At 33.5% G+C, this 23,955-nt stretch overlaps 1 protein-coding gene across 1 annotated transcript in view; it reads left to right on the top strand.

Moving 5' to 3' along the window:
- Nucleotides 1-389: 389 nt before the first annotated feature.
- Nucleotides 390-23,955, top strand: part of ABCA5 (ATP binding cassette subfamily A member 5) — a gene marked incomplete at both ends in the record, with an annotated part of 58,346 nt that continues 34,780 nt past the window's right edge. The window contains 11 exons of the mRNA XM_080714254.1: nucleotides 390-491; nucleotides 1,528-1,732; nucleotides 4,842-5,003; nucleotides 5,893-5,981; nucleotides 9,416-9,645; nucleotides 11,128-11,269; nucleotides 12,203-12,391; nucleotides 13,751-13,898; nucleotides 14,498-14,666; nucleotides 15,912-15,970; nucleotides 23,322-23,432. Coding sequence (XP_080570380.1) covers nucleotides 390-491; nucleotides 1,528-1,732; nucleotides 4,842-5,003; nucleotides 5,893-5,981; nucleotides 9,416-9,645; nucleotides 11,128-11,269; nucleotides 12,203-12,391; nucleotides 13,751-13,898; nucleotides 14,498-14,666; nucleotides 15,912-15,970; nucleotides 23,322-23,432 — 1,606 coding nt within the window. The remainder of the gene's footprint in view (nucleotides 492-1,527; nucleotides 1,733-4,841; nucleotides 5,004-5,892; nucleotides 5,982-9,415; nucleotides 9,646-11,127; nucleotides 11,270-12,202; nucleotides 12,392-13,750; nucleotides 13,899-14,497; nucleotides 14,667-15,911; nucleotides 15,971-23,321; nucleotides 23,433-23,955) is intronic.

Below are 23,955 nucleotides of genomic sequence, written 5' to 3'. Positions count from 1 at the left end.
TTGTCTTCTGTAGCTCTCTTCTCTCTCTCTCCTTTCTGTGGCTGACATCATACTTCTCATATGTTCAATGTAAGGAATGGCTGACATACTTCTCATATGTTCAGTTTAGGGACTACTGCAGGAGAAAGGGGTAGTAAGCTCACGGCCAGTTTGATGGTATTGCAATTTCTGGTCTCCCCCCATTTCACATAATTTTCTTTAAGTCCTCCAGTTGCTGCTCCTGCATCCTTTCCAGGTAGGAGAGTTTTTGTAATTTCATCTTACCTGGGACTGAAACATCTGTCTGTTTTGGCCATTTAAAGTGACAGGTGCTTTCCGTGTGCTTTACTTGCGATTCAAGGTGTTCTTGTTTCTTTTTCTTTTTCCATTAATAGACTGATTCAGAAAACATGGCCACTGCAATTAGGGAAGTGGGAGTTTGGAGACAGACCAGAACACTCCTGCTGAAGAATTACCTAATTAAGTGCAGGACTAAAAAGAGTAGTGTTCAGGTATGTTCAGATATCCTCTCAAATGCCTTGTTGTAGTTTATTTTCTTTGATATGTTCTGTATTTAAGAGATCATTTTGTTAAATACATTTGAAAATAATTATAATGTTTTATCTATAAAATTGTTTTAATAATTTTTTCTTTGCTCTCTTTAATTAGCTTAAAAAGTAAAAGCGTGTGTTTGTCATGTTAGCCATAAAACAACTGAATTACCCAATGCTCCTAAATGTTAAAAATTTTAATGATGATTACTGTATTTGGTGAATTTCTAACATCAGTACTTAAATTTGAACCTTAGGCATGCATTTCTCAACATTCATGAACGACATTTCCACAGATTACTTTGTAGAATATTATTCTACAATTTCATTCCCCATACTCTTCCATTTTATAAACTATGGACTGAATTGCCTAAAAATACAGAAATGGTCACAGATTTGCACCCCAGCACGTAAAACTCTTTTGCTAAAAGAAAGTAAGAACTCTAATCATTTACTAATAATTTCAAAGGACGGAAGTATATTATCTTCTCCTGAAACTAGCAGAACATTTAAACAGCAAGATGAAATAATAGTTTATTCCTAATTAAAACTGACCATAGAATTTGAGTATAATTATAGTACTAAAACTTATATGTAATTAAAGTGTGATTTATAATTCAGAATTGAATAAATTCATTTTTAGGGTGATGTATACAGGGATGTTTGACAAGTTACTTGAAATAAAATTATATAAGTAAGTATATATTATGGCAGTGATCTGAAATGTTTAAATAGTGCCTTTTATGTCGCTTTATTATGTGACTTGAATCTTCAAATATTTTAGCAACACTGAATGTAAAAGAAAAATCATCTACTGTGCTAACTGGATTTGCTGAGATGCTCAAGACAATAATTTTTGGGGGATAAAATTGCTTTTCCTTTCTGTTCAGAAGAAAGGACAACCAAAATTTTAAATTTTTTAGTATTATTTGCATAGTCTTGATGAATTATGCTACCATGGTTATAGTTTGTAATTGCTTTTTTTCTTTTATTGTAGGAAATTCTCTTTCCACTGTTTTTTTTGTTCTGGCTAATACTAATTAGCATGATGCATCCAAATAAGAGATATGAAGAAGTGCCTGATGTAGAACTCAATCCTATGGACGCATCTGTCCTCTCTAACCTAATTATAGGATACACTCCAGTGACTAATACCACCAGCAACATCATGCAGAGAGTGTCTGCTGATCTCCTTCCTGATGGTATCGTGGTCTTATATATGTATTCTGTCTCTAACATAAAGCTTCTGCAATACTTACTGGCTCGATTTACTGAGTAATTAACATTCTTTACTCTTGGAGATGTGTTCTATTTTTACAAAAATATTAAAATAATCTAATTCCGCTGCCTTATGTTTCCTGTGAAACATTGCTTTACATTATCGGTGGTGCATACTTTACATATTTTTATATTTTATATTTCATTCTTAAACCATTTACAAAAGGATTTAAAAATGCTCTTATAGCATAAGAGACTTGAAGGAATATTTCACTTGGATTCTGACAGGAATTTTAAGAAGCTAGAAATATATAGAGAACAGTAATAAGCAGTTATCTTCACCTCTCCATATCTGCTTGTGGAGGCGTGTGTTTAAACTGAAGAAGTACTTAGTTTTGGAGGCCATGGCTATGGCTGAGTACTTTGGTTAGAGAATAGTGTAAGCGGTGACGTTCTCGTGCGTTCTAGGAGGCTTTGAGATGGCCTAAAGCAAGAACTTGGGAAGTGACGGGAATGTTTAAACTATAGCGATTAAACAGCAAAATACTGAATTGTAGAAAGTAACAGACTAGCGTGTTGTTTTATGCTATATAGCATAGTTGCAGCCAACTTTTAGTATATTACCATCACATATTATGGGTAGTGTACCACTGACTGGATGACATTAGCCAGATACCAAATGACATTTCTCCCACTGGCTTCTTTCTCAGCTTGCTGCTATTTAATGTTTTTATCAAACACATGTCTTCTTGGTATATTATACATTTGTTGGGCTGTCATACCAAGTACGGATAGCATGGGTAACTGCAAGAATTTAGTGAGCAAGCTCAAAAACTGATTAGAAAATTTGAGAATGACTGGCTGCTGTGTTGCAAGCTCGTAATCCTAGTACGTGGGAGGTTGAAATAGGAGGATCTGAGGTTCGAAGCCAGCCTCAGCAACTTGCTAAGACTCTCCACAACTTAATGAGACCCTGTTTTAGAAGAAAAATAAAATATGACTGGGGTAGGAGGCTGAGATAGATAGGAAGATTATAGGTTTGAAGCCAGCCTCAGCAATTTAGTAAGACCTCCGCAACTTAGTAAGACCCTGTTTCAAAGTAAAGAAGAAAATAAGTATAGGAGTGTAGCTCAGAGTCCCCCGACTTCAGTGCACATTTGAGAATGAAATTTATTGGTAATTCTGAATAGGAGGGAAAACTATAAACCAAAGAAATGCAAATTAGTGAATATTAACTTTGATGCCAAATTAGTAGTAACATAGAATTCTTTTACAGTTCTATTTTTTAAACAATAGAGCCATCTGAAAATTGGCTGTGCATACATGATAACAAAGCTGGTAAACTGTTGAACTGAAACACTATTTAAGTCAATCCTGAAGTTCCATAGCTACCTTAAAGGTCTAGAAACATGATACTTAACATTTAACAAATACTTTATAATACACAAAGCATTTACATGTGTGTTACTTGACTTGGTCTTCACAATAACAACCCAGTGTAATCAACTTGATATTGTGGATGAGAACATTAAAATTTGGAAAATTTGCTGGCATGGTGGCTCATGCTTATTATAATCCCAGCACATGGGAGGCTGAGACAGGAAGATCGCAGGTTCAAGGCCAGCCTCAGCAACTGGGGAGGCCCTCCACAACTTAGTGAGACCCCGTTTCAAAATAAAGAATAAAAGCCGAGCGTGGTGGCATACGCTTGTAATCCCCGCGCTTGGGAGGCAGAGACAGGAGGATCGCACAGGTTCGAAGCCAGCCTTGCTGGCTTAAGAGACCCTGGTTTCCAAATAAAAATATAAAAAAAATAGGTGTCTGGGAGTGTAGCCCGGAGGTAGAAGGGTTTCCAGGAACCCCAGTACCACATACATACACAAAAAAAGATTTATAAAGTAGGGCTGGGGTGGGAGGGTAGCTCAGAGATTGAATGGCCCGGGTTCAGTCCCCATTACTACAAAACATACATACATACATACATACATACATACATACATACATACATACATACATTGGAGAATTTAGTCAGTTATCTGTGTTCGCACAGCTAATGAGTGATGAAGTTAAGTACCAATGCTATGTTTCTTTCCACTCCACATGTTTTTGAGCTTCTGAAGTGAAAATTATTTGCTTTGAAAGAAATTATTTTAGCCAGGCGTGGTGGCATATGCTTGTAATCCCCATGCTTGGGAGGCTGAGACAGGAGGATCGCACAGGTTCGAAGCCAGCCTCAGCTACTAAGTGAGGCTCTCAGCAACTTAGTGAGACCCTTTTTCCAAATAAAAAGTATAAAATAGGTCTAGGAGTATAGCCTGAAGGCAGAAAAGCCCCTGGGTTCCACCCCTAGTACCACCAAAAAAAAAGTTTTTTTTAATTAAAAAAAATAAATTATTTTAAAATTTGTCTCACCTGATGGGAAAGAATGATTACAATATTGTCTCCATATAACTTCTAACCAATACTGAGTTCAAGCAACAATTTTTATTTAAAGAAGATTTGCATCATAGTTACTAAAGTATATCCTTAGTTTCTGAGAAAAATTAAAAATTCTTCTTAAGAAATATGTAAAAATAAAATCTTTAAATAATAGAAATCATATGTTACTTTTACTAGGTATACTAGTGAAGTCAATTACTTTCAATTACTTTTATAGTTTTATTACTCCTGAAGTCTTAGATTTAAGTGTGTCTGAAAGTAAGTATGTTGATCAGGAGTCATTAAAAAGAGAGGAGGCAATAAAATTGACTCATTATTAAAGTTTAGTATAATCCACTGAGGATTTGAGAAGTCATCTTTTGATGAAATATGATTCTGCATAGTTTTATACTATGCTTTATCATATTTATAACATATTACACTGACCATAATTTATGTAATAATAGGACAGGTTAGTGTCTATAAAATTTTACTAATTGTTTATTATTTGCTGTTTAGTATCTTTTAGAACTATTTTCGGTTTCTAAGAAGTTAGAGACTAGAACAGAAGTGCTTATAAAATATTCTGTTCATCAAATATAATTATAAACTTGAGTTGCTGTAATACTAGTGGACTATTTTGTGAGTTAACTCTATTGCTATAATATTTTACAGTCATAACTACTGAGGAATATAGAAATGAAAAAGAATTGTTGGCTTCTAGCCTTTCTAAATCCAGCAGCTTCGTGGGTGTGGTTTTCAAAGATCTAATGTCCTATGAACTTCGTTTTCTTCCTGATATGATTCCGGTATCTTCTGTATATATGGATTCAAGAGGTAAATAGCCTAAATAATCATGGAAATATAGTAAATTTATGTCTTTGTTGCACACAATATACATTCGCAGTTTGGTGGGGTCCAACATTGGCATTTTCAAGTGTACTTTTTTGTTCAGCTAGGAAAACTGTCAAGTATAGAGTAAAATATTTATATCCACAAATATTTATGCTATATAATATAAGGTATACGTATATAACATTCATTTAATAAATTTACATCATTTAGAATAGCATAAAGCAAAGTTTTATCTTAAAATATATGATTTTATAAATCTATATTTGTTTCTCCATTTAATTTATTTTTACTTATGATATGGGACAAATCTTTACAATCTCATGGTCTCCCATTAGTGAACTTTATTAGTTTTATATATGAAACAGAAAACAATCTTCAGTCATTTAAACCTATGAAGAGATTTTATTAACCATAATATTTAATAATGTTTATTGAGCAGTAATGTTTAAGTATAATAACAATATTGAGTATAACTTTTATTGAACAGTATTAGAGTACTGTGCTGACTACTGTTACTGGATTCCAAAAAACCTATATAGAAAATTCTTATTTCTGTTTTCTTTCGTCTGGACTTGATTATGCATTTGAAGTACTTTGAAATAGTCACTATAGAATGATTTGTTTTTAAATAGGAAAGTAACTTAAATAACTATGTCTATAATTCCTTCTTACATTTCTGTTCATTTACTATTCAGTATCCTAACACATGTAATTATTTTATTTCAACATTTTTTTAAGCAGTCAGGAATCTTACAGATATTGTCTTTAAGGGAAGTAGCATGTTACCTGGTTATATAGAAACTGACTATGTTACTTTAGTAACACTCCATGTGTAGTAAAATTTTCTATCTAACCTTTTTTTCTCCTCCAGCTGGCTGTTCAAAGTCCTGTGAGGCTGCTCAGTACTGGACCTCGGGCTTCACGGTTTTACAGGCATCTATAGATGCAGCCATTATACAGGTAAATATGATAGAGAAAGAAAATCAAATCACAGTTTAATAATTACTTCCTAAGTCTTTACAATTGGATATGGTTGGATTGTCAAATGTATGTAATATGTAACTTATTATAATTTCTTTAAGAAAAAAGATGCTAGAAGTTTCTGATTCAATACTTTTTTTGTTGTTGTTGATATTAAGGATTGAACCTAGGGGCACTTTACCACTGAGCTATATCCTTAGCCCTTTTTTATTTTATTTATATATTTGTTTATTTTTTGTGATCCCGGGGATTGAACTCAGGGGAGTTGTACCTCTGAGCTATACCCCAGCCCCCTTTATTTATTTATTTATTTATTTATTTATTTATTTATTGAGTGTGTGTGTGTGTGTGTGTGTGTGTGTGTGTGTGTGTGTGTGTGGTACTGGGGTTCCTGGAAGCCCTTCTACCTCTGGGCTACACTCCCAGACCTATCTTATATTTTTTTTATTTGGAAACAGGGTCTCTTAAGCCAGCGAGGCTGGCTTTGAACCAGCACGATCCTCCTGTCTCCGCCTCCCAAGCGCGGGGATTACAAGCGTGGGCCACCATGCCCAGCAAGCCCTATCTTTATTTTGAGACAGCGATGCAACTAAGTTGCAGTGGTTAGCCTTGAACTTGCAGTCCTCTTGCTTCAGGCTCTCTAGGCGCTGGTTTTATAAGCATGCATCACCTTGCCTTGCTGATTTAATAATTTTTGAAGTCACTTTTATTTGATAGTTTTAAGGATGGGACTCTGCATACTATATATTCATATTGTATCTTTATTGATTATAAATAATATTTATGAAAGATCTATACTTCAGACTCTCCTCCTTGAATACAAACTTAAATGAATGACTTTCTGTATCTTAATCATAATGGTAGATTTTATTTTTTATTTAAGAAACATCTCTTATTTACCAAACACTGTTTCTAAGTTATGTTCTATTATTATCTCTTCAATGTATTGGTGCTCTTATTAGCTCTATTTTAATATAAAAATGTTGCCGACTAATCTCAGTTGGGTCGTTATTGTCAGCTCCCGGTCAAATCCTCAGAAAGATGGGGCAAAAGGCAGGTGGAGTTCTGCAGAAACTTATCTGCAGCGATTCCTTCCCCTCTATGGCTTCTTGAGCCAATGACAATTTATTACAGGAACCCAGAGAAAATTTATACCCTTCACCAGTGAGATTAATAATAGGAGAAAAAAAAAAAAAGAAAGGGAAGGGGGGCAATCACAGCAAAACAATAGTGGATTACATATAAACAAAGTAAATGACTAGTCCAGCATTTAGGAGATAAGTTCGGATCTTTCTTCCGATATTGCAGCAGGGCAGGTCCAAAGGTAAATTCCAAAGGCAATACAGGCACGCCCAAGGCCCAGGGCTTGGAGAATACGCCTTCTCATGGAATCTTCTTTTGCTTTCTTTTTTGAAGTTTCCATCTATATCCATATGACAAGCATGGGGAGATGTGGCGTCCAGGGAGATGCGATGGGAGTCTCTCAGATCTCATCCGCTTTGCCTTCTGAAGTCTGAAAGCTTACAAAAACTCACAACACAGCTTGGCAAATAAGACACCACAAACAACACCATGAAGTTCTTGGATTTAGTTGTCAGATGTATTTCCTTAACTGCCCCTCTCACAAACCCTCTGCAACCTGCTTCTAACTTTCTAATTCCTTTCTTTCCCAGTCGGGACATTCTTATGATAAGCTCTTCTTCATGAAAAAGTGCTTTCTTACTCTTACGGTATTTCCTTTCCTTCATACATATATATTTAGAATATCTGTCCTTTGTTTTGTCATTTTCATTTCTAGCCATGCGGCATTCTCCCTGTCTCGGGAACGCTCACACTGGGCGTAAAGGTCAACAATCTTTCTCCTTGGCTCTATTGTATTTTGGCAACTAAGTTGTTCATCAACATAAATTGCTTCGAAGTCACACACAAAATTTTATCTTCTCTGTCTCTAAGCAGGATCTCAAGGGTAAACAAAGTTTCCTTAAACTGAGCTATGGGTTACCGGCTACCGGAGTTAATAGCTTAACCTAGTGATAGGAGTGAGGGTCAGGAGTGAGGGTCGGAGACCCTTTGTGATTGCTGCAGCTGGAATGCTTATCACAGCATCTGAGTTCTGGCCAGTTTTTTCCTTACTATTGAGCAAAGCCAAGGACGTTTAGACAAATTATTAGAGAGTTTATTTCCACGGACTCAATTTCATAGTCCTAATTTCACATCACCGGAGCAATTCGTGTAGAAAGTTAAAAGGAATCATTAATAGTCATGAAGGGTAAAAGTGGGGGATATTTTGGCCAGAGACGATACCTCTTTCTCGGGGCTTTTTGCCGATTAACTATGTGGAGTGGGGGTCTCAACACATAGATGCCGAGGCAGCAGGATGTCTTGGCATAAAAATATTGGAATATTAAGTAACTTCAAAACTCAGTTAATTATTGAAGCAAAGGAGAGATTGAGAATATGGCTTCTTGACTCTTAATTTTATGTGTAATACTGTACTTTGATGCCACTAGGATTCTGTTTTATAAATGTTTAAATTATGTTCTAAACACATACTTGGACCTAATAAATGAATACATTTTAGCAGACAACTAGCCATGAAATTTATTTAAAAAAATCTTATATTTTGTGTCTAGACTAGATAGATATGATGAGAGTCTTTTAGTTAGAATTTCAACTATTAAATAGGCTGGGAATGTAACTCAGTGTTAGAGTGTTTACCTAGCAAGTCCAAGGCTCTGGGCTCAATCTTCAGCACCACAGTTGAGCATGGTGGTGCCTGCCTATAATTCCAGTGCTTGGGAGGCTGAGAAAGGAGGATCACAGGTTCTAGACCAGCCTCTGCAATGCAGTGAGACTTCTCAGCAACCTAGTGAGATCCCGTTTCAAATAACAACAACAAAAGGCTGGGGATATAGTTCAGAGGTAAATGCCTTTGGGTGATGCTTCGACCCCTGCCCTGCACACATAGTATCATATAGCATAAATATTCTATTTATATGTACTTTATGTATAGATTTTAAAGCAACAAAAAGGGCATTCTGTCTTAAGTAACCTTTTAAAAATAATCATATAAACGAGATTAATAATCATTCCTAACTCCTCAGTCTTGAAGATACATATTTTGTTAAGATGCATTTAATTGACTAAGATGATAATTGTACATTTTTGTTTTCTTTAACAAATTATTTAGCAAAATACATATTCATGAATTTCAAACTTTAAACTTCATTGTGTACCTGTAGAATGAATTAAAAGCAGTTCTCTATCATCATACTGTGGTCATTCATTATATTTCAGTTGTGTAGCTTTTGGAGCACTTTATTTGTAGGAGATCATTGACTGAATTTGGGGACATACTTGTCACATCTTATTAGACTGTCAAAACTTAAACTTTGTGCCTTTTGTAATTATAGATGAAGACCAATGTTTCTCTTTGGAAGGAGCTAGAGTCAACAAAAGCTGTTATTATGGGAGAAACTGCTGTTGTAGAAATAGATACATTTCCCCGAGGAGTAATTTTAATATATCTAGTTATAGCATTTTCACCTTTTGGATACTTTTTGGCAATTCATATCGTAGCAGAAAAAGAAAAAAAGTTAAAGGAATTTTTAAAGATAATGGGACTTCATGACACTGCTTTTTGGTATGTAATCAAAAGCTTATTACTTAGTATAACTAACAATTGTGTCAAACATATAGAAATTAATTTTTTGTTTTAGTTCTCCTCTAGTATCATAGTTTATAGATGTTACTGAAATTTTAGTTAAAATGATTAAACTCTAAATATGTAATATATGGATTTTTTTATTCCCTAAAAGGTTTTAGTTGCTTGGGAAAATCAAAATGAGGAATATACAAATAGTTTATAGAAAAAACAAATAGTTTTTACAAGTTAACTTTAATGTATTAGTATTTTTATGCAGTTATGTTTTAGAGAGGCATACATATTTATGAGCAAATCTAAGTGTATTTTTCTTTCTGTTCCTACTAAGTAATAAAAAAACTTTTAAACTCATTTTGGGAGAAGGTTAGTTAATACTATGTGTAAGTTGTTGTTATATAGCCTATTTTACAAAATTGTATTTCACTTGGCCCAACATAACAAGTAATTGTACCACTTCCCATAACGAAATAATTGTGAATAACATTTTTTCTAGTATTTTTATGTTATTTTTAGATGTTTGGTTTTTAAGATGCATTGGTTATTAAAGTATTTTGTGGGAAAATTGCTGGATGAATTTACCCAAATCAGCCTCTTGATCAAGGACCTACCTCGATTTTATCTCTGTAAAATGATGGATTCAATTCTGTTAATTTAACTGTCATTTAGCCCTAATTCAATGATTTTTATGATATTCTATATAAATTATAATCTGCTAACTGGGAAAATTAAAAATGAGATGAAGTTAAATACTATATAGCAACTCAATTGATCTCTAATTTGAAGAGAAGTATTTAGTATAAATAATAATCTCACATTGTGTGAACATAATAATTCTGCCATTAATTGGTGAATAGCTCTTATTACTTACAGTAACAAGAACATCAGAGGTTTACTTATAGTACATTTCACAAAGTCATTACAGTGACTCTTAAACTCTTCATTTTAAGAAAATCAGAAGTGTTACACATTGTTGAACTTTTGAGAATGTTAGATTTATTTTATTTATTTATTTTTTGGTGGTACTGCGGTTCCTGGAAGCCCTTCTACCTCCGGGCTACACTCCCAGACCTATTTTTACATTTTTATTTGGAAACAGGGTCTCCTAAGCCAGTGCGCGTGGCTGGCTTCGAACCTGCGCAATCCTCCTGTCTTCGCCTCACAAGTGCAGGGATTACAAGCGTGCGCCACCACGCCCGGCAAGAGATTTAAATCAATCATGAATTGCTGTTAATTTTTAGAATTTTTAAAAAATTATTTAAAAGATGCTCAGCATTTTTCTCTGTATCATATTATACTTTCACCTTTAACTAATACTTAATTACTTGAGTTTTAATTTTTAATATATGAAAATATATAGAAGTAAATTAATTTAAAGAATAAAATGGCTGATTAATCTGAAGTTTTAAAATGATATTTTAACTGTCACAGCCTTTAACTAAGTGTATCTGTACTCTCCTTTAGGCTCTCCTGGGTTCTTCTGTATGCAAGTTTGATTTTTCTTATGTCTCTTCTTATGGCAGTCATTGCAACAGCTTCTTCATTATTCCCTCAAAGTAGCAGTGTCGTGATATTTCTACTTTTTTTCCTATATGGATTGTCATCTGTAAGTGTTTTAACTTGTAATGAACATAAGAACTCTCAAAATGTTTGGCAATAGAGCAAAGTCTTTTTCTTTGGTTTACTTATAGTTAATTTGCCATGGAAGATATATTGTTACTAAGTTACTAATCAGTGACTTACTAGATTATAAAAGATACAGGATCATGCTACTTCTTTATTTTTAAGAAGTTACAAAATAGTCTCAAGTTTAACTATTTTTTATATGTTATATTTCACATATATTTGATCTGTTGTTATATAAGCATGTGCATAATTAAGATTGTCTAGTATTGGACTTTTCTTTTCCTTGTCTTCATGAAAATGCTATTTCAGGTTTGGTTCTGCTATAGGCTGGTTATTTTAACGATGTTTTTGTAAATATAACTCTTTAGGAGTGTAGACATTTATTGGGTATGTTACCTGAATGCTGGGTGTAAGGATCAGCCTTTGTTTCTAGTGCTTCCAGTTTTTATACTAATGCTTCTGTTTATAAACTAGTCAGTATCAGTTGTTAAATATTTTGACTATCACCTCTGCTCTTTAAAATGTTAAATTACAAATAACTCATATACTTCCATATATAAGTGCCTAGTTTTATATCAACACATTAAGTTTAAAAGATGACTCCTATACTTAAGAATTTGTTGATTTGTTTTATTCACATATTTTACACATGTAACTATGATTTCTCTAGTGATACAAATTGCCTGTGATGCAAATAAAATTTGTTTCACAAATGATACCTTTGTCAGTTAAAAAATTTAAATGTGTGTCACTATGTGTGCTAAAATATCCTATAGCACTAAGAAACTATACCAATATTTTAATAAATATGGTTTTCCAATGAAAATAAGACTTCTTTCATAAGCAAATTTATTTTTGTTTTCACATCAATTTACAAGAACAATGTATTAACCTTAATATTTATATCTTACAGGTATTTTTTGCTTTAACGCTGACACCTCTTTTTAAAAAATCCAAACACGTGGGAATAGTTGAATTTTTTGTCACTGTGGCTTTTGGATTTGTTGGCCTGTTGATAGTCCTTGCAGAAAGTTTCCCCAAGTCTTTAGTGTGGCTTTTAAGTCCTTTTTGTCAGTGTACTTTTTTAATTGGTATTGCACAGGTAAGTAAGAATCTTGTATTTACCAAAGACTTTCCTTTCTGTCCAGTTCTGTGTAGCACTTTTCACTATCATGAATATTACATAGATTCAAAATAATTACTTTCAAATCATAAGATGAAAAATAAATGATACTTGAGTACTAGAGTACATTTGACATCTAGAGACATTTATGTTTTCCCCCATTTTTAAACTTTCAGTTAAATGTTCTGTTTATCAGTTCTTCAGTAATCAGTTTCACTTTATTAGAAGTCACTGGTTTATGTACAACTAATCAGAGTTACTACTATTACCATTTATGAATTTATCTCAGAGGAATTCTTGGCAGAAAACTGTGCAGGGGGAGAAAAATTTTTCATGAGTTATAATAGTGAAATAAACAGGCCTGGTGGATTTTATTAGTCTAGGTTTCATGAAATTGTCATTCATCTAAATAATATTTTGATTTATAAATATTTGATTGCTAAAAATCAAATATTCTGATTTGTATTTGTCCTTAAAAGGTGTAGTCAGGTTCTAAGTAAAAAGTCTTGTAAAGAAACTGATTTATATAATAGAACACAATTGTAGTTAATGTACAAAAATCTGTAACTTCTTAATGTAAGAGATTACTCGTACCTTTCATTTCTACTGACATCACACTTTATTTTACTTTATTTATTTTGGTGGTGCTGGGGATGGAGCCCAGGGCCTCATCCATGCTAGGCTAGGCAGCCACTCTACCACTGAGATCACCTCTATATTTTCTAAAACTGTCATACTGGTCAAAGAGCAAAAGAAATTATAAGGAGTTATCAGAGGAATGTACCACTGAGGTATATCCCCATCCCCACACTTTACTTTTGCTTCATATTTGTGTGTGTGTGTGTGGGGGGCACTGGAAATGGAACCCAGGGACAGCCTACCTCTTAGCTACATTCCCAGCCCTATTTTCATTCTTTATATGGAAACGGTCTCACTAAGTTGCAGAGGGCTTCACTAAGTAGCTGAGGATAGCCGAGAACCTGTGATCTTCCTGTCCTAGCTTCCCAAATGCTGGGACTACAAGTGTTTACCACCAGCCCGGCTACTTTTGCTTCATTTGATAGTTATTGCATTAGATCTTAATGCCCCAGGAGTCAATGTTTCCCAGTTTAAGGAGCACAGCAGTTAAAGCATGATTGAAAGGAATTGTTGTAATAAGCTTATATTTTTGTGACGTCTTTATAGCTTTCTTTATAAATTCATCTTACTAATTTAGTCTATAAAAAGGCCCAATTTGTTTATTGATACTTTATATAATAGGTAATGTCAAGTAGTGTTAGTTTTTGCTTGTTTTTAAAAATTTTATTATGTAATAAAGTTGATGTTTCTATTTTTCAGGTCATGCATTTAGAAGATTTTAGTGAAGGTGCTCTATTTTCTAATTTGACTGAAGGCCCGTATCCTCTGATTATTACACTCACTATGCTAGCACTTAACAGTATATTCTATGTCCTCCTGGCTATGTATCTTGATCAAGTCATTCCGGGTATGTGGTTGGTTGTTGGATTTTACTTAAAAGATTTTTAGTTTCTTTTGCCCACATAGGTTCAACATAAATTTTTTCCTAGCTAGAGTATCCTGAGTTGTACTAACTGTTAAAAATGTCAGAGTTGATTTCAAATAATTATGCCTTACAATTTAGGTCTTAGCCACTAGTGAACAAGAGCGTAGTTTGTTCTGAAAGCCTCAGGTCCCAAGCTATACTGCTTATTAACCAGCGCTTTCCTATGTCAGTCTTTTTAAGTAGCTAAAATATTTTATTATTTTGCCCTTTAAGTTCCAGAATTATGAAGTAGTCTTGTAACTCCTACCACTTCCCACCCTTTCCTATCACGTGTGTATCGTCTGTTCTTAAAAGTAATATTAAATATCTAGCACCTCCTTTCTGCTTAACCTTGATTTCTGCATTGCTTTTGTCTGAGTTCTAAACCTGTCTTACATGGGAATTACTACCCCATGTAGCTTTTAAACTTAAAATTAACAAAAATCATATGAATTAGCAGTTTATTTCCTGACTTTATGATTTAAACACTTTTTCAGAAATAATTTGTTATAATTCAGTTTTTTAAAATTTTTATTTCGCAGGGGAATTTGGCTTACGGAGATCATCTTTATATTTTCTAAAACCATCATACTGGTCAAAGAACAAAAGAAATTATAAGGAGTTATCAGAGGGCAATGTGAATGGGAATATTACTTTTAGTGAAATTGTTGAGCCTGTTTCCTCAGAATTTACAGGCAAAGAAGCCATAAGGTATGATGCCATCCTTGGCGGCCCTGGGTATATATAAAATAACTTTGGATGCAAACTCCCACCACATTTAAATTTTAAATTTTGTCTTTTAAATATGTTTGTGTGAATGGTATTTAGGTTTGGTAGACATTTCATGATTTTAAAGCAGTGTTAATATAGGCAATTACTTTTTTAGTTCTTTTTTTTTGTAACCATTCAGAATAAGGTTGCAGCAAGGTTTGACATTTTATTTCTCGGTGGAAAATTTGAAAAGTAATAGAGCCCAGTGTTTATATAATTAAGCTGTTTACAGCTTTTCCCATAATGTAAACTATTATAAAAACAAAATGTTGTGGAAACAGAGTAAATATTCTATAATTTAATGCATGGCACATTGACTAATATAATACATTTAAGTAATTTCTGTTGATATATTGTTTTCAAAGGTGAAATTTAAACTGACTAAAAAAGCATTAATTCTTTTAAAAAATCATACATTAAAAGCTTCAAATGGAGTGAGACAGTCATTCAACCATTATAGACAGTTTGATAAATGCGCTAAAATGAGACAGCATTGGTTTACCGTCTTCTTTACTCATGTTATAAATACTTAATCTTATATTAAAAAACAGTAAATTACTTGAAACAAATGCTTCAGTTATTTTTAGAAGTTGGTGCATGAAAAATGACAAATGAATGTTTTTTAAAGTAAAGAGGAGTACTGGAGGTTGAGACAGGAGGATCCAGGTTCATGGCCAACCTCAGCTACTTAGTGAGGCCCTCCCTGCAACTTAGTGAGATCCTGTTTCAAAATAAAGAATAAATAATAGGGTGGGGAGTGTATCTTGGAGGTAGAATGCCCCTGGGTTCAATCCCCAGTAACACACACACACACACACACACACACACACACACACACACTTTTTTTTATAGTTGTCAGCTTTCTTTGGTTTACTGTTTTAGTAGGAAGGTACTTTGTTATTATTCCTATAAAATATGAAAACTTTCATTGTTTTTCAACTTTTGGCATAAGAATGCCAATTTTTCTTTTCTTAACATATGAACACAAAATATTCCTGCAAGTGTAAGAAGAAAACTTAAATTATTATACCAATGTGGTATACAGTGTATTGCTAGAGACATAAATCCATTTCATTTTTATAAAATGAATTTTAAGACAAAGAAGATAACATTGATAGAAATATTATACATGAAAACACACATAATTTTCTTTATGTACTTTTAACAGAAAACTGTGTTTTTCAGAATAAATGGTATTCAGAAGACCTACAGAAAGAAAAATGAAAATGTGGAGGCTTTGAGAAGTAAGTAACTTTCCTGTTTAGTCCATAGTACTAAATTACAAAAGGAAAAACAATATCTTTACCATAATTTTCTGTATTGCTTTTAGAGGTCTTTTATTTATATGGCTAAACTATATAATAAAACTAATAACATTGAAGATGTAAAACCAAAAATACCTATTAATATAAAAAATCCACCTATTCGAGCACAGTTATGTTCTTTTTCATTTTATTATATGTAGATATAATTCATTTTCTTATACGTATTATTCATTTTATTATTATATATACATAAAATACTTTTTTCTTTAAAATTTACTTTTGTCCTAATAGAAGGGTTTCTCAACTTCAGCACTACTAAGAGTTTGGGCCTGATAACTTTGTCAAGAGTAATTGTCCTGAGAATTTTGTTTAGCAGTATGTCAGTATTTTAGTTAGGATCTTCCAAAACCAATAAAACTCTCCCCACATACACATATAAATATTTTTAATATTATTTTGAGAAGTATGTTATTTTTATGGTTGTAATTTGTATTTGGATAGGAATTAATTGTATTGGTCATTTTCTGATAGGATTATTGCCATTTGGGTAGTCTTTTTCTGAAGTATCTATTCAAGTGTTTACTACATTTTGCATCCAGAAGCTTTGTTTGATAAAGGCTTTGAGCATGCTGTCCCAGCTTGAAGCTTGCCTTTTCATTCCCTAATCTTGTCTTTTGATGAGCACAGGCTCTTAGTTTGGGTAAAGTCTATTTCATGAGTCTATTCTTTCATGATTACAATGCTTTTTGAGTCTTGTTTTATTTATTCAGCTGGAGTTTACTGCCAAAGCAGAGGCAAGAGGAAGAAATAAAAGAAATTCAGACTGGAAAGGAAACAGGAAAACTATTTATTTGCAGTTGACATGATCACCATTTAAAACCTCTCAGATCTCTCTGGTAAAGATAGTCAGCTGGTATAAGTGGTTAGGACTAGGGATGGAGCTGATAGAGCACTTACCTTGTATGCACGAGGCCCTGGGTTTGCCCAGAACTGTGAAAACTAAGGTAGTAAAAAGGTCAGTAAGGTGAAAGGATAGCAGATGAATATAGAAAAATAATTTGTATTTCATATACTGCCATTAAGTATTTGGAAATTAAAATTAAAATAGCATTTATTATAGTATTAGAGATATGTTCTCAAAGATAAATCAGAAAAGAGATGTAAAATCTCATATCTTAAAAAGTATAAACCTTTTTAGGGGAAATGTAAAGAATGCAAGACAGGAGGAACTAAGATAAGGTGAACATAAACATGACTCTCTTGGTTCCTATTTTAAATGTTAAGTATGTGCATATACTTAAATCTGGGATGTTAGGTGAATTAAAGAGCTTTAAAATTCAAATCATTTTCTGTAACTATTACAAGAATCTCTCTGGCCTGTGAGAGTTCTTGAATAATTGGCTTTTAGTAAATCTGAGAAAAATATTTGCAGAAATGTTCATTTATATTTACTTATTTGCCCTCTCTAGTAGTCAAAGAATAACAATTGTTTTATTCTCTTTTCTACCCCTATGCTTGTTCTGGTGCCTGAGACAAATAGTCACTTAAAAAATATTTATGGAATAAAAAAAGCACAAACCTTGCTGAGAGAAATTAAAGAATATAATAAATGTTCATGAGTTAAAGGATTCAATATTTAGATGTAAGTTCTACCCAAATATCAAAATGCAGAATCAGTCAAAATTGCATTATGCTTTTTCTGATTATTTCAATAAACTGATTCTAACATTTTATATGTAAATGCAGGCAACTTAGAATCACCAAAGCAACTTTGAAAAAGAACAGACTTGGAGGAATAGCATTATTTTGCTTCAATACTTCGTATAACTTCTACAGTGGTATAGTTTGGCATAAAGGCAACAGAAAAAAGATGATGAAGTAATACAGAAATAGAACCCATATCTTTATGGGGAGTGGGTTTTAACAAAGGTGCAAAGAATTTAATAAAGGAAAACTGACAGATGTCATTGAAACGTCATATATACATAAATAAATAAAATGTAAGCCAGAAAAAAAGTGAACTTTGGTCCATACCGGGCACCACATATAAAAAAGTAACAGAAAATAAATCATATACTTAAATTTAAAACCTAACCTGAGAGGTTGAAACAGGAGGATTGCAGGTTTGTGGCCAACCTTAGCAACTTAGTTAGGCTCCTCCCAACTTAGACCCTGTTTCAATATTGGATTTAGTCCCTTCCCACCCCCAAAAAAGTAGAAACCAAAAACAATAGAATTTAAAGAACAAAAAGTAGAGGAGCAATCCTTTGAGACTTTGGTGGTAGACAAAAGCTTAGATATAACTCCAAATCATAAACCATAGAATAACTCATTGGCACCTTGATATATAAAAGTTAAAATTTTTTCTCCTTGTAAAACACATTAAGGGAATAAAGAGTGTGAAATCACAGATCTGGAGGAAAGAATGTGTAAATGATGTATCCAAAATAGTTAGAGAGTCCCCAAACTCAGTAATAAGAATGCAGGTAACCCAATTAATAGGTGGATAAAATATATGAACAGGTTTTTTGCTAGTGAAGAAAGAGGATAGCAAATAACCATATGAAATATATCTAACATTACTACTCAGTGAAGTACAAATTAAAATAATGAGATACTATCTGTAACTATTTGGATGATTACATTTTTTTTTTTTTTTCGGGTCTGGGGATGGAACCCAGTGGCATTCGACCTCATATAGTATTTAGTATGTGGAAGTAATGGAACTCTCAAACATGGCTGGAGGGAATATAAAATTGTATAACAGCTTTGAAAATACCTGCTGTGTGATCCAGTTCTTCTGGTTTTAGCCAGTTTATCCTTAAGAAATGAACACATATGTCCATAAAAACACTTACACATGAATGGTCACTGTTCATTTACGTACAGTAACCAAAAGCTAGATACAGCCCAGAGGCCTATCAGCAGATGAGTGGATGAACCATATCAATGTATACACCAGTTCATACAATGAGTTGCTGTTTAGCAATAAGAAAAACTAAAAGGATGGGCTGTGAAGATAGATGCTGCAACATGGGTACCTTCCAAAATAATTATATTAAGTGAAAGAAGCGAGACATAGAAAGCACATACTATATAATGCCATTTATATAAACTAACACCAGTGATAGTGAAAGGAAGCAGACCAGAGCTTCCTGGAGATGGGCGCAATTGGCTGGGAAGAGGCAGGAGGAAGAAATCTTATTCCATGTCTTGATAGTGATGGAAGTTTTATGGTTATGCATACATCTCAAAACTTACTAAATTATTTATATATGTAGGGCTTATCATATATCTACCATACCTCAGTAATGCCATTAAAAACACTAAATCAAATGATTAAGTATATTTTTGCTTTTAAACATTTTTCCTTCCACTGATCTGTTCATTCCTGTCCCACACTATTTTAATGTTGTAGCTTTATGGCTGGTCTGATAACTTTCAGTATTGCATATTGAGTGCTTCACATTTCTGGGCACATTTTAGAATTAGTTTCCACCAACCTGTTTTAGTGAGTTTATTTTCAGGGAATTCAACCTTTTTATTTAAGGTTGTCAAAGGCTGTGTTTAGTAATCTTTAAAAATACCATTTTAATCTGTAGGATCCATAACTTAGGCCCTTTTCATTGTATATTTAGTAATTAACATTTTTCATAGATCTTAGAGTATGCTTATTAATTTTAAAAAATCTTTTCTAGGAGTCAGATTTTGGCTTTGTTAATTTTTCTCTATCCGAATTTACTTTGTATTTTACTGAGTTATATTATTCTCTTTGGTAGTTCTATATTACTGCTTTCTTTATGTTTATTATGCCTTTTCTAGCTTCTTTATATGCAGTCAACCAATTATCTATTTATGCTTTACAAACTACCCCAACCTTATGGCTTAAAGCAACCACTGCCTCCTGTGCCCTAAGGAGTCTCTGGCTTGATCCTGAGGAGTTTGTCAGGCATCGTGTGGCCCGTTTTGTACAGCCTGGCTGTTAAGAGGCTGCTTCTGCTGATGATGTGTTGTTGGCCTCTGCTCCACTTAATCCCAGCAGGTTTACTTGTACTAGAAGCACTTGAGTATTTTTTACTCTGATGATTCTGAGTCTCTGTTTGCTTCTCAGTTATACTTACCCTTTTTTGTGATTAATTTACTTGTGGACTTAAATGTGACTTGACTTATAAATAATTGCTTTACTATTTTCCAGATAAGGAAGGCCAGGGCCTTACTTTTATCTTTGTTCCAATTTAATATTGTTTTTACATATTTTAATCGGCACCTGTATTTTAAATAAAAATAATACTGTTTTTAAAAGATAGCTCATTTAGATTTACTTACATATTTACCACATCATTTATCTTTATACCTCATTACTTTCTGCATTTGATCTCCCATCTAGGATAATTTTCCTTCTGCATGAAGACATTTTTAGTATTCCCTATAATGCAAGTCTGCCTGCATGACATTATTTCAAATTTTGTTTGAAAATTCCTCTTATTAATCTTCAGTTTTGAAGGGTGTTTCTGTGAATGTGTAATTTTAAGCTTGGCAGTTTTTTATAGTGCTTTAAAATGTAATTCTGCTGCCTTATTTTTATTATTTAGGTTGCAAAAAGCTATCCATTTTATTATTACTTTGTTTTTGGTATGAACCTTTTCCCTGGCTTTGTTTTTTCTTTTTTGTGATACTAGAGATTGAGCCCAGCAGCTTTCTATTTCTGAACTACACCCCCAGCCCTATTTTTTTTTTTTTTCTTTATTTTGAAACAGGGTCCCACTAAGTTGCAGAGGGCCTAAGTAGCTGATGCTGGCCTCGAACCTCCTGTCCCAGCCTCCCAAGTACTGGGATTATAAGCATGCCCAGTCACACCCAGCTTCCTTAGCTGTTTATTAAGACCTTTCTGTTTTTAGTTTTCAGAATTTTTACTACAACATGCTTCCTATTTTTTGATTGTCTGTTTTTACATTTATTCTGCTTTGGTTGTATAATGCCTCTAGAATCTGTTGTTTGAAATCTTAATTTCACTTATCTTTTCTGGTTTTTGGCTTTCTGCTTTTTTTTTTTTAGGTTTCTAGTTATTTTCTATTTTTTTGTGAATATAAATAGCATGGTTATCTTAAAATCTTTGCTCTATTGTGCCAATATCTGCATCTCCTGAAGGTCTGTTTCTGTTGCCTGTTTATTTACTCTTTGATTGACTTTTGGTCTCATCTTGTCTTCACCTGCCTGATTATTTTTGACTAATGCTCCACAAAGAATGTGAATAATTAGTTTAAACCACCCATTCGGTCATTACCAGAAACAATACTCAGCATAGATAGCTTTATTATTCAGGTAATTTTGAATAGAAATATGAACTGTGGTAATAAGAGATTATATTGAATTCTCAAGTAATCAAGAACATTGAAGAGGCCCAAAGTAGGGATCTTTGTTACATCTTGACTCAGGAATAATGAGAGACTTGGCCGTATGGTTAAGCCTGATTATTCTAGTCTTTTTAGCTATGTAAGGCGTGACGTATGGTTCTCAGCCATTGTTCTCTGATCCGAGATCGAAGGGAATGTGTGATGTGTGTCCTCTAAAACGTTGCTACACTAATAGGTACATGACTCCAGCTCTCGCCCTCCTGCTTAGGGACTGAGCAATGATAAGAGTACTTTACTACTCCACAGCCTATGAGTTGACACCTTAGTTTTGTTAACAATAAATCTATCATCTCTCTTTTGGAAGATGAATTTCATTCCTTGTGATCAAAGGATTGTGGTATTATACATGTTAATTAAAGAGGAAGCTTATAGCATTTGTCCCATAAACCGTCCAGCATCACTAATCTCTCTTTGTCAGCATTCCATGGAAAGCCTTGGTCTGATTTCTGGTGTATAAGACACAGATAAGAAATGTACATTCACATGGTGCTGCTTACCTTCTGAGCTGATTTTTCAACTGTTAGTTCCTGGCAGTATTGACTCTAAACAACTTTTCTGTGCACATTAGTATATAAGGAAAAACAGCCTCTGGACATTTACAGGAAGGTGAAACCCAGCATATGATGATTGAATGTATCATTTTTGATAGCAAAGGGAGGAGTTGACCAATTTATCTAAAATGCTAGACTGAAATTCTAGAATGGCTGCTGTCATCCCTAATTAATAGTCATAGAGAGGAATGGAAGCAAAGTGGGAGTTTATTTGAAATTCAAAGCCCAAGACTGTCTTGGAAGAAAGCCTCCCAGATCATTACCTTTAAGCTGAGACACCTTTCCCTAATCTCTTTAGAAGGAGAACCAGTGTTCTTTTCTGACTTACACAGTCACAGTTATTAGGGCAAAGGGAGTGGTTGGCGTGCTGTCTTCTGTTCTCAGAATGACAGATTCTAAACGTGTGGAGGGGTATTGTGGGGCAGGACGAGTAACTGAATCCTCTAAACTGACCAAGAGAAAGAGGATGGGATCTTCCCAAATAGAGGTACTTAATCCCATGAATATGGTAGTTACATCTCTATGCATAGCACATGGGCCATTTTCTTCCTAACGTAATGTGTACCATGATATTCCCAGGATTTATAATCAATATCGTGATTAAGTGATTCATTCCTTTTTTTTCTATACAAAGATGATGTCAGAAATCAGACCTTATGTTTGCCTGGATTTTAGAACTTATCTGAGTTTATTTGCATGTAAACATAATAACAGTCTGACTTTGCTTTTAATTTTCTGTGAAAAACAATTATGCCTCAAAAGGATACTTTACAAAAGAACTTTGAGCGTGTGTGTGTGTGTGTGTGTGTGTGTGTGTGTGTGTGTGTGTGTGTGGTTTATCGGTGTGTTTCTTTCCACTGAGGTAATCATATGCACGGTCTTGAGTTTCTTCCTGCACTCAGTTCTTACTGTACCTCTAAGGTGTATGCATTTGCTCGCCACTCCCCTGCTTGATTTGGGACGTGAGACTTTTACCTCTTTGTTTTGTATTCAGCCATACCCGGGTTTCCTCGTTCATTTTTGCTGCATTATTGTAGATCCTCATCTTCTCTTCCTTTAGTCACTTATATACTTATTTAGTGAGATGTGTTCATCAAATTTAACCTTTCTAATATTTACTTAGCTATTCCTGTATTGTTGGTTTCTCTCTCCCTCTTTCTCCTTCTGCCTCTTTCCCTCTGTCTGTCTGTCTCTCTCTCTTCATACATTGACTATAACAAAGAAGCTGTCTCACCTGCTATAAAATATACTGATAATATGTCTTTAAATTTATTGCTTTCACAATTTCTCAAGTATTATGAATTATCTTGCATAGCTGAACAGAAATAAAAATGAGATTTGAGTCTACTTTTATTCCTGTTGTAGATTTGTCATTTGACATATATGAGGGTCAGATTACTGCATTACTTGGCCACAGTGGAACAGGAAAGAGTACACTGATGAATATTCTCTGTGGATTATGCCCGCCTTCTGAAGGTGAGAGTTTCCTGTTTAAAAAATTCTCATGCTTTGTTTTATTAGTGTTGTTAACCAAGGTTTTCTACAGTGTACAGTAATTATCCTTCAGATGTGTACTGAATGATTTTCACTAGTGATTCGGGATCAACTTTTGTATTTGTAAAGGTAGTTTTCTCTTTTTCTTTATAATATATGTTTGACTATTTTGCAAACAAAAATAAAAATGAATTAATCATGTTAATAAAGTCAAAATAACCTAATTTTGTACCTATTTTTTAATCACATATGTGTGTACACATACAATTCTGAATTTTCAAGGAAGGATAAATAAGTAGATAATTGGAAATTAATTCAGATCTATAGACTCAAATTACAAAAATAAATACAAATTTCAAAATATACGATGGTAGTTCAAAAGGAAAGAATGATAAATACCAACACTATTTCCTAAAATAAAAAATTTAAGAGTAGTACTGCAGTGCCTAATTTTTATTTGTGATTGTTCTATAGTTGAGAATTCAATATAGAAGCTCCTCATTTC

This window comes from Muscardinus avellanarius, assembly GCF_963383645.1.
Source record: "Muscardinus avellanarius genome assembly, chromosome: 16".
Taxonomy (NCBI): Eukaryota; Metazoa; Chordata; class Mammalia; order Rodentia; family Gliridae; genus Muscardinus; species Muscardinus avellanarius.
The sequence above is the reverse complement of the archived record's forward strand: the minus strand, read 5'-3'. Positions and strand labels throughout refer to the sequence as shown.